The sequence below is a fragment of the Cajanus cajan genome, chromosome 4, assembly GCF_000230855.2.
Source record: "Cajanus cajan strain Asha chromosome 4, NIPB_CcT2T_4, whole genome shotgun sequence".
Taxonomy (NCBI): Eukaryota; Viridiplantae; Streptophyta; class Magnoliopsida; order Fabales; family Fabaceae; genus Cajanus; species Cajanus cajan.
Genome location: NC_138520.1, coordinates 3,757,284 through 3,768,683, shown reverse-complemented (window position 1 = coordinate 3,768,683; position 11,400 = coordinate 3,757,284). Strand labels below are relative to the sequence as shown.

Here is an 11,400-nt window from a genome sequence, read left to right as displayed (position 1 = left end):
CCTACTCAACATGACAAAATGTCATAAAGAATAAAGGTTGTTGAATAGAGGCAGGATACCAAAAAATGTGCATGCGTCTTTCCTTATAAAAACAAATATAATATTTTTTCTAAATGAAGAAATTATATAAATATATCTAAATAAAAATCATAAGAAAAATATTATATTTATCTAAAAAGTGAAAAAAAAAACTTGATTCATAAATGAATATGATGAATATATAAATATATATATATATATATATATATATATATATATATATGATGATGAGTGCTCACGTGAATACTTAATTATAAAAAAAAAACTGCACCTGCATATTTCTTATTAATTCATAAATATTGAATATGATGAAAAAAAATAAGAATATGAAAAGTTCTCCCATGGATACTTATAACAAAAAAAAAAATTCATGTGTGTTTCTTTATAGTAAATGCGAAAATGTATGTGCACTTTCAACTATAAAAAAAATATAAAAAAAATGCGCACTATGCAATACAAAGTTAGGAGTTGAGTTTTCATATTATTTTTAGATAGGGATCCAAATTGATTGATGTCAATTTCAATAAATAAATTGGTCATTTATTTTATTATTGGATTATTAATTTGAATCTTGTATTTAATGAAGAAATATAATGATACGAGAAAAATTTTTTCAACAAGAAATTAAATCATAATAAAGAGCAACAGCATTTGTTGGTCAACAAGTTCTCCGTAGGATATAAATACTTGTAATAAAAATTTTGAAATATGAAAATAAAGGAGAAGAAAAAATTGTAAAGGTCGCAATTTTATCCTCACAAAAATTGTACTACTAAATAATTTGCAATTTTATTGGGATAGATTTGTGGCTTTGTCTACATATATAGAAGATTTGAAACACTTTATTTAAAAGTTATATTTCAACCTTATTCATTCATAAGTTACACTGTGGGACTTGGACACAAATATCGTAGTTAAGAGGCAATTGCTGATAAAATAAAAAATAAAAAAGCTAAAATTTACAGTTTGAAATGTACTTTCTGTGTCATCTGGAACAATTAGCCGTCTATCTCTTACATGTTGATCATATGTGTCACTGAAGCTTGTGTTCTAGAAAATCCACACCCCTTGTTGGATTAATCTTCTTGAAGCTCATCTATATAACCCAACTGCTCATTGGCTGAATAGAGGAAAGAAAAGAAAAAAAAAAAAAAACACATTCATGAATATGAGCTTTAAAACTCCTCACCTTGCATCCATATATAGTGGTAAAATCCAAGAATTCATATATAAAAGATTAGTTAGAAGATATTGGTACCCCACAATTCTGTTAGGCTCACTCCAGGATCTGATTGAAACCAATAGTCATCTTCCATCTGCAAATAAACACAATGGTGTAACTTTTTTTTTTACCTTCCAGTTTTTGGTTTTAAATTTATCATTCAGAGCTTAAATTATACATACTTCAAAACCCGTGTGAGCAATTTCTTGAATTCCAAATGCTTGTGACCCCTGCAAACTGAAATTCTCAGAAGGATTTTTTTCATCATCTTGGCTTTCTAATAATTCCACACCCATGTTTCTGTAGTGATCTCTATTCCATGATGGATCCATTAATTTCACCCGCTTGACACTATCATCCTCAAACTTGCGATCGTCCTTGCTTTAAGGATAAAAAAGATCAGTTATCAAAAAGACTCCAGACAAAGAAGGCAAAGATGACCTTAAACCAACAAAGCAAATATTTCAATAAAAGCAAACAGAGAGATAACATAGTGAAAAAGAAACTTTTGGCTGCACTATGTACCTCAAGAGATACAAATATATTGGTCCAGTGGCACTTCTAACAATCATTTTGTACTGCCTTTGCCGGAAACCTAATTCCTGCTCATTTGTGTGAGAAGTCAATTAAAAGCTTGTTATACAGAAAAGTTTCAACACCCATATTAGTAGAAAGTAGAAACCCACCTCATCTGGATCAGGGACCTCAATGAAACTAGCTTTTGGAGCCTTGATTGCAATAATTTCTTGATTCTACGAAAATAGTAGACAAAGGTATTGGTATGGATAAACAGACTGTAGCTTCATAAAACTTTAAATATTTGAGGGAAAAAAAGACCTGGAAGCATGGAAGACTAAGAATATCTTCCTTGGTCAAAAAAAGGTACCTAATGATCAAGCAAGCTTACTATCAAGTAAAGAAGCCAAATCGCAACTTAAATATATATAAAAAAAAATATAAAAATCAGAAGTTCATACTTTTGAGAACTTTCTTTTTCCTCCAGGTCTCTCAGAAGCTCCTGCTTTTTCCTGAGAAATCAAAATGATAATTGTTTAAAATATCAAATAGGTCAAAAAAAACATGAAACTTTTCAAACACGATATTAGTAACAAACCTTATACAATCATCAAGTTCGCATTCCTCAGCATATAGACTTTCAACTTCAGCCTGTATTGAGCCAAATTGTCAGAGTTGGACCAAATCACTAGCATACTGTTGTATTGAAAGATGGAGCTAAAATCCTACAACCAACATTCATTTTAAACTAAAAATGATGATCAATTACATCAGTCCAAAGCTCGAGCAGCAGCTTGCTATAGTATCTGCATAGGTATATATGTAAATAAAATATAATCCACGGTAGAAGTGGCGAAACCAATACATTCCTTCCATAATATGCTGTTTATACCCTGTCTATATTTAATAGTACCATAAGTCATAATATCATGCCATTTGCCTCGCCCAAGAAGGGAAATTAAAAGACACAGATACAGTCCTAAGCTCGGGCAGAAGCTTGCTATAGTATCTGCATAGGTATATGTAAATAATATGTAATCCACAGTAGAAGTGGCGAAACCAATACATTCCTTCCATAATATGCTGTTTATACCCTGTCTATATTTAATAGTACCATAAGTCATAATATCATGTCATTTGCCTTGTCCAAGAAGGGAAATTAAAATACACAGACACAGTCCTAAGCTCGGGCAGAAGCTTGCTATAGTATCTGCATGGGTATATGTAAATAAAATGTAATCCAAGGTAGAAGTGGCCAAATCAATACATTCCTTCCACAGTATGTTGTTTATACCAGGTCTATATTTAAATAGTACCATAAGTCATAATATCGTATCATTTGCCTCGTCCAAGAAGGGAAATTAAAAGACAACACACACAAATAGACAAATGCATACATGCACACAAACACTAGCTTCTAGAAGCAAAGTAGGTTTACAATTCAAAGCAAACATGAAAGCAATCTAAAAGCAAAAATTGTAAACATATCTGAACTAATTGAGTCAAGTAAAAAAGATCCAAAACCTTTAGACTGTTAACTTGGTCTCCGAGTTCTCGTGGCCCATGTCCATCACATCCTCTGCTCGTAAGGAATAACATGTACCATCATATCATATATCATGTATATGATAAAAAGCCACACAGTCAAATGAAAGAATAGATATTTACTTCCACTGTATATGATTCTTTGAAGTTTTCTCTATCAATCCTACCCCTTCAAGTACATTTGTAATGTCATAAATTCTCCTTTTCTGAACCTGCCAACATTAATTTTAGATATATTACAAAACAAACAAATGTTTTGCCAGGAAGCAGAAGTATATTATACATTTGTACTCACAAGTAGGAAAATTTAAATTCACACGACCAGAGGAAAAGCTCAAAATAAGCCCTGGCAAAGGGAGCTATAAGCCAACAAAACCATGAAAGACATTTTCTATACCTCTAAGATCTCAGCGGTTTTATTTAAATCCAGGGTGCCATCCTTAGCATCCTGGATCAAGCTGACAAATTTCTTGGTTAACAGTCCTGCACAACGCATATGATAGTAGTACATTATTAAGAGAGCCACACTAACGAAGAAACTTGCTTAACAATGCATTATGGAGGAACACATGAGTGTGGACATACCTAAGGAACTGTCATAACGACAGTTGTTAACTGCAGTCAAATTAGGGGAATCTGATAGGTTAAACACCCAACATAAATTCACGGAAACAAATAATTGTGAGATATTGATATATATAAATTAATGAAAAGCTTAACAAAATCATAGTCTAAAAGACTGTTACCGGCAGTTGGTCTTTGTGTCCCAGACTTTGCATTTTTTGAAGCTTTTGTTTTCCCATTATGCTTTCCTCTTATGCTAGGCTCGGTTCGAACTGAAGCGGGAGGAAGATTAACTGTTGTGATCATGCCAGGAGCTACTTCGATATTACTTATGTGAGACTTGAAATTATTGAGTTCATACCTTTGACTAGACTGCATAGATAATAGAACACGAATATTTAAAGTGTGAGGAAGTAAGAGCCTTACAAGAACCAACATTTGGTAGATAATTATTCAACGCACTATATTTCTAATAGTTAAACCTGAACAAACATAAGTGCCGCATGAGCGGAAAATAAAATCCAAACAGAGGCAATGAAAACGCATGAAAATGGAGGGATGCAAAAAGGTTGATTTAGAAGCATAAAAATGAAAGTTAGAAGAAACTAATCGCTTTGATCTGGAATAAGGCTAAAAGAATTAAAAGTAGGAATTATCATCCTGAAACAAGGCATGCAAAAGAATAAATTTGGATAGAGCAGAGATGATCGGATATGATAATTGGAATGAGGGGAAGATGATCGATGATGTGTGGCGATACTTACGGGGAAATTAGGAAAGAGAGAGTGGGGATGAGGATGAGGGAAATGGGAAGGGGAATGCAATAGCTGGAATTTGAATTGAGAAGGTTGATCCTCGCGCGAAGTTGACATGATGAAACAGAGAAGGTAACAGAAGAAGTAACAAGTGAGAGTGGAAGAAGAAGAAGGTGTGACAGATAAGTCATGAGATTCAGTGGCCGCCAACGCCAACGCAAAAAAAGCGCTCAGTTCAGTTCGAATGCATACGACACCCCGCCCTTTTGTTTTTCTTGGGCCTTGGGCTGCCCTTCTCTTTCTTTCTCTTCTGTTTTCCAAACTCATCTTAACCTAGTTATTAATAACTTTACTTTTACATGCTACAATTTGCCAACCCAGTGAAAATTATTAATTTTAAAAATAAAAAATAAAATCTGTCAAATTCATAAGTTTTGTTTTTAACTAATAGAAACATGAGGAAGAAAATAATTATATTAAAAAAATATAAATACATTTGTTAACAACATATCAAACATTTTATAAGTCATAACAAGAGATTGAACTAGAAATTTTCTTTAAGGGGGGCCAATATAAAAAAAAAATCATGACTTAAAAAAACACATTTAAATTTTCACACACATGACATATATAAAAATATTAATATATAATTAGTATTTTCTTAACAAAAGAAAAATATAATTATATTTAATATAAGAGAGAATGAGAGATACTAACTAACATGTACAACTAGTACTAAGTGTCTAATGAAAGATAGCAAACACAAAAGCAAGTAACAAAATAACATTAGCATCCTCATCAAAAAATAGCAAAAAAATATAACATTCATTTTCTTCCAAATAGAGATGAAATCTATAAAATATAATAGTAACGACAATGTTAATCATCTCCTTATAATCCAAATATAACATTTCAACATTATCAATGAAAACTTAACCAACATGAAAATTTTAACAACTAATTTTGGAAAAGTCAAAAAGATAAAAATTATGGTTAATATTTTAAAATATATGAAAGAAAATTAAACATAAATCTTCACTTATGAAGTTGTGTCCATCTTTGTTTCATGGAGTAAAAATCATTGATTATCATATTCGTTGTAAATTTTTCAGCAATTATTTTCTTATATAAACAAGCATGTAGTTTGTGAAAAAATCATCTTCCATCTTGTAACATATCCTTGTTTTCATAATTTTCATATATGAAAAGGCATGCTCCATGGTTGTTGACATAGTAAGAGTCAAAACAGGTCATAATAATTTGTCAACCAAGGATAAAATCTTGCTTTACTAATCTCAACTAATTTTTACATTATTCACTAATAGAGGATTAGTTCTAAAAGTTTACATCTTTTGGTAAATCAAATTCGTAATATTACTATTTATATTTTAACTGAATATTTTCTTGATCAAAAAAATCAAGAGTAGAATTTCACAAGAAAAATACAAATATCTTTAACATTAAATGACTTGAATGTATCTTTAGGATCTAAAGTTGTGCTCAATATTAAAAGCTTAGTTACTTGCTCACTAAATCTACTATTCAACTCTTTTAATTGATCATCTATGACAGTATTAAATATATCTATATAGTAATGATGTTCAACTATCATAGAATCCTTTTGGCAACAAGATCAAATTATATATAACAGAAAAAAGTTGTAACAGTCCATTTTTCATAAAATATAATATAAGTATTTTATTACTAATTTTGGTATTTTTATTTTATTAATAGGGGTTGTTAAATATTTATTTAATTATTTAATATATTTTAGAATATAATATAAAGTATTTTATTAAAGGTTTTATTTAAATGTATTATTTAAATTAATTAAAGGGAAGGGAATTTGTAACTATAATTAATTCTTTTACCTATGAGGTTAAAGGGAGATTAAGGTTTTAAAAAGAAATGTTTCTAATCAATTTTTACACTCTTATTTTTCACACACGCGTTCACGCTTCAGAGCTTGAAGAATAGAAGCAAGAAGGGAATCATCCCAGAGCCGTGTAACTGTCGTCTAGTGCTTATCCAGGTAAATTGGAAATTAGAAACCATGCTTTAGATGTGGGTTGTATGTGTAAATTGAGGAATATGGAATGTTAATTGCATATTATAGAACACTTTTACTGATTGAGTTATGTGTTTTTGGTGAATTGAGTCGTAACTTGTAATTATGCATTTTTTGTTAAGTGTGGTTTCTAATATGTCATTAGGTGCCACTAGAGGCACGTCGGGCGTCATCAAGGCTGAGAGCAAATTTTTCTCTCAAGATCTCTCACGCCAGGCATGGAATGACCCTCGTCGAGCATGGTAGCTCCAGGGGTTCCCTATGACGCTTCTATCGAGCGTGAGTTGACTCACGTTGAGCGTGAACACTCTAGAGAGCTCTTGGTGGTTTTTCTTCGGGCGTGGACTCAGTCACAGCAGGCATAATCTAGAGAAAGATCAATATGGTTCGCTAAAGGTATCACACCAGGCGTAGGCGTGGGACATGTGTCACTAGGTGTCATTCTGTATGTGATTCTTCTATTGTTCTTTTGTTTAACCCTATGTTGTGATAGGAAACAACAACACAATAACAATACAAAACAAACTCAAATAGTTAACACAGCAGAAATAAATTCCCTAACTTGCAAGAATGTATAAGGAGCAACAACCAATGAACAACAATAGTAAATCACCAAAATCACACACAAAGACACTAAGATTTTAACGTGGAAAACCTGTCAAAGCAAAGGTAAAAACTACAAGTCCTCCAAACCAAAGAAATAGTTTCACTAAGATTAACAAATAATACAAAGGAATCTCAATCTACTGCACAAAATAGTGCTAATATCTAGCCAAACAACAAAAGCAATAAAGCTTACAAATAAAGAACAAGGAAGATGAAAAACCCCAAATACACAACTATAGTGCAAATTGAATATCTCTCAACTCAAACCTCGTATCAACAATCCAACCATTCAGAATGAAGAACCAGATGTCCCAGACCTAGTGTCAAATTTTCAACCCGATCCAATGGTGAATGAATCCGCAGTATCGATTTTATAGTCGCAACTTTGTGTAAAAACGAGAATAACTTTCTCTCTTTCTCTCTCTCAAAGTGCTAGTGTTCAAAGTGACTTCTGACTTTCCCTCTTTTTCACCTCTTATGCTTCAGACCCCCTCTCAACTTAGTTAAGTGAGACATCAAGTGAACTTCTCAATTTTAGGTCTTTTCTTTACATAAAAAGGAGTCTAATACCCAACATGTTGTAACTCTTGTAATGCAATGTTGATGTGGATATGAATTGATCCTTATTGATGAATATATGAGACTATGTGATGAGTAATGAGACGTGATGAATGTGTGAAATGTGAAATGATGGAGCCATGTGAATATAATGCGTAGAGTCTGTTTGACTTGTATTATATGCATAAAAATGTTTTTGTAAGGGTACGATATGAAATACATCGCCAAGGAAGGTCTCTTGTGTAATAGTTTGGGAACCAACTTGAGGATAACTCGATTTAGAAGTCTCAATATTACCCTCATGGACATGAGATGTATCTTGCACAACTTAGCTATCTCGATTAGACTCTAGTAGTATATCCTTCTTGTGATAGTGTGTAGATGGTGTGACTCGACATATACTCTTAGACTACTCTAGTGTATTGCTAGTGACAATGCACAAGTGTGATGCTTTACTAATATCATATGCATAATAATATGCGGTCCATATCCATTGTATAATGCATTATAATGTATATGTCATTACATATTATGTTGTTGCTGAATAATTGTGTTGATAATGTCTATTATATATGTCGTATTTTGTTATATGCATTGTTTGTATTTGACTAGCTAGTTTGCATTCCTGTACCATAAGCCAGAGTGAGATATCTCTCACTCTCTTTCATTTTGTGTTATTTTCTTGTGATTGTTGCAAGAGATCATTAACATGGTGTTGAAGATATTGGCGATGAGGCCTAGTCCTAAACATTGAATTCTATTCTAATAGGACACGTGACACCGAGATGTAGTTAAAACTAATTAGTATTTGATTCATGTTATTTGAATTGAGTAGTTTGATTTCAATTGCTCGTAATTTTATTATTTTCGCCAAGTTTAATTTACATTAACAATATGATTCTCTTTACCTACATGGGTTTTGAGCTTATTTCATCATATTAAAGTTATTTAATTTTATATTAATTATATTTTACGGTATGTGGGGTAGAGAATATCACAAAAGTACTCATGTTAGAATTTTGAATAACTTGGATATCACAAAAAAGTTTGACTTTCTCTAAAAGTGCACCCCAACCAAAGTCTCTTAACTTTAGAATTAATGATTTTGTGCTAGAAACCAATCACATAGCATTCAAAATGTCTTGAGACTTTTGCTACAAAACTTAGCAAAATCTATCAATAATTCACATAATTTCTTTCATCAAATGTATAGGTAAAACAAAACCAAATGAGGTCGGTGCTTTAAGGGCATAAGCAACATCACCTCGTTAAGCATAAGTAGATCTTTTAATAGTTAAATCTTCAAGAACTAAAACAATTGCCTTATACATGCGCTGCATGTTGAATTGAAATGGGAACTCCATTTAATATCAAAGTCTCTATAATGTGCCTATTTGATTAGTTGCCCTTCCAATTTCAATTTCATCATTTGCAATCAAACAAGTAATTTCATAGAAAAACTATTGTACATTTTTGCAATATTAGAGTTACGTACGATTATTAGAAAAATATTTTCCTATTAAATTATTGTGCATAAAAAAATGTGGCATTTCCTTTCAGGAAAAAACTGTTACATCAAGAGTTAATTGGATTTAAAATCAAATCTATTTTGTTCTTCAGATTTGGTTTCCAATTTGTAAGGTTATTGGTATGTTTGTGGTGTTAATCCTTTGGCAGGTCATGAAATTAAATAAGGGATTTTGTTCAGGGCAGGCAGGCTATTGATTTGAGATTTTCTAGATTCCCTTTTTCTTTTATTCTTTGTTGTATGTGCGTATGATGATTGAATAATTAACTATGGTTACTCTTTTTCTTTTTTACATTCGGCCACTACAGCATTTTTCTTTTGGTGTATCAGGACTATCGAGCCTTTAACAACCTATTCTTAGGTAAACCTTTTCTAACTTGTTTCATGTATTAAAATCATTGTGGCAGGTGACCCTGTTGCAGATCACAAGTGTTGGGAAAAACCGCAAGCCATGACTGAGGCACGACCACTCATTCAAGTGAATGCATCTTGTCCTGGATCAGATATTGCAGCAGCCATGGCCTCAGCATCTTTGGTCTCTAAAAAGACTGATTACACATATTCAAGCACTCTCCTCAAGCATGCAAAACAATTGTTTACTTTTGCTGACAAGAATAGAGGATCTTATAGTGAGAATATACCCGAAGTTCAGACATATTATAACTCAACTGGATATGGTGATGAACTTTTATGGGCAGTTAGCTGGCTCTATCATGCTACAGGTGATGATTCTTACCTTGAGTTTGTGACTGGCCTAGATGGAGAAGACTATGCTCAATGGGGAAGCCCAACCTGGTTCAGTTGGGATAACAAGCATGCCGGAACTCAGATATTAAGAAAATATGACAGATAGTACAAACTTGTTTTTGCATAAAAACTGAATAACACACTTCTCAAGTGATTTCCATCAAGCGTTTACTTTTTAACTTGTTATTCAACCAATACTGTTTGAACATGTCAAGTTTCACATGAAGAGTCTTCATACTGCACAGCAGAACTCATTAGAAAAAGCTCAATCTTTTTTCCACTTTCCAATTTGTGATTTTATTAACTGAGAACAATCATTAGTGTTACAATTGTTGCAGAACAGAACCCTAAACAATCTTCCGGATTCTCCAACAGCCACAAAAAGCAGAACAGATAGTAACTAAAATATTTACCATATGTAACTTGAAATTTATAATAAATTATATATCTAAATAAATATTATGTTTGAATATATAAATTATATTTAATTTTTTTATAAATAGATATTTTTAAATAAATAAATTATATTTAAAATTTTTGATAAGTAATTTATATTATAACACAATATTATTTTTATTTATTAATAATTTATTTTAAAAATATTAAAATTTATTTCATAAATAATTAAAATAAAAAAAATTAGATAAAAATTTGTATTTAATATATAAGAGTAAATATTGTAAATCTGTCTTTAAAAAAAATTGTTAAAGAGAAATTTATTTTAAATATAAAAAATTATTTAGAAGCAATGATAATTATTATTGTTGAAAATTATATGCGTTAAAGAGTTGGTAATAGGATCTATTTAGCAACAGTTGATTTGATAATATTTCAATTAATTTTGTTAAAATATCTATGTAATATTGAAAGGAAGAATTGTTCTGTTTTTCGACCTAATCATTGATGGAACTAGTTTGTTAAAATTGATGTATTTTTTAATGAAAAAATGTCCTCATCCTTTCCCTAAGGCGATTATTTTTAGACGAAACAAGTACAAGACACAATGATAATGTCTTACCAATCAATCGTGATTACTCCAAACCTTCAGCCTAATGATAAAATTCATCAGACAGAATGCTGAACGATTCTCATTCATTATCATCACCATGTTTTACATTCTCTATACCCACCATAATTTATTTAGAAATGTTATCTCGTCCGAATTAAAGTATCTAAAATATTCTCTGACCAATTAAAAGTTACATTTGTTAATAATTGTATAAAAAAATATTCATTTACCATTAAAATCAAA

General features: G+C 31.3%; 1 protein-coding gene and 1 pseudogene across 4 annotated transcripts; one reads left to right on the top strand and one right to left on the bottom strand.

The window, feature by feature from the left end:
- Window positions 1-811: 811 nt before the first annotated feature.
- Window positions 812-5,073, bottom strand: LOC109802895 (transcription factor E2FC). Of its 4 annotated transcripts, none has more exons than XM_020364306.3 (14): window positions 4,651-4,983; window positions 4,069-4,258; window positions 3,908-3,958; window positions 3,720-3,805; window positions 3,446-3,534; window positions 3,302-3,356; window positions 2,376-2,428; window positions 2,239-2,289; window positions 2,099-2,147; window positions 1,948-2,013; window positions 1,787-1,863; window positions 1,444-1,642; window positions 1,298-1,355; window positions 812-1,159 (listed from the first exon to the last, which is right to left on the bottom strand). In XM_020364306.3, exons 1-14 carry the CDS (start codon window positions 4,966-4,968, stop codon window positions 1,116-1,118), a joined length of 1,386 nt encoding a protein of 461 aa, XP_020219895.2. In that variant the 5' UTR covers window positions 4,969-4,983; the 3' UTR covers window positions 812-1,115. The 4 variants fall into 4 exon arrangements, with proteins under 4 accessions (XP_020219895.2, XP_020219897.2, XP_082930067.1 ...); XM_020364308.3 differs by having other exon boundaries at window positions 1,303-1,355; XM_083073941.1 differs by having other exon boundaries at window positions 3,908-3,937.
- A 3,712-nt stretch (window positions 5,074-8,785) lies between these two features.
- On the top strand, window positions 8,786-10,254 carry LOC145957007 (endoglucanase 2 pseudogene; annotated as a pseudogene).
- Window positions 10,255-11,400: the final 1,146 nt, after the last annotated feature.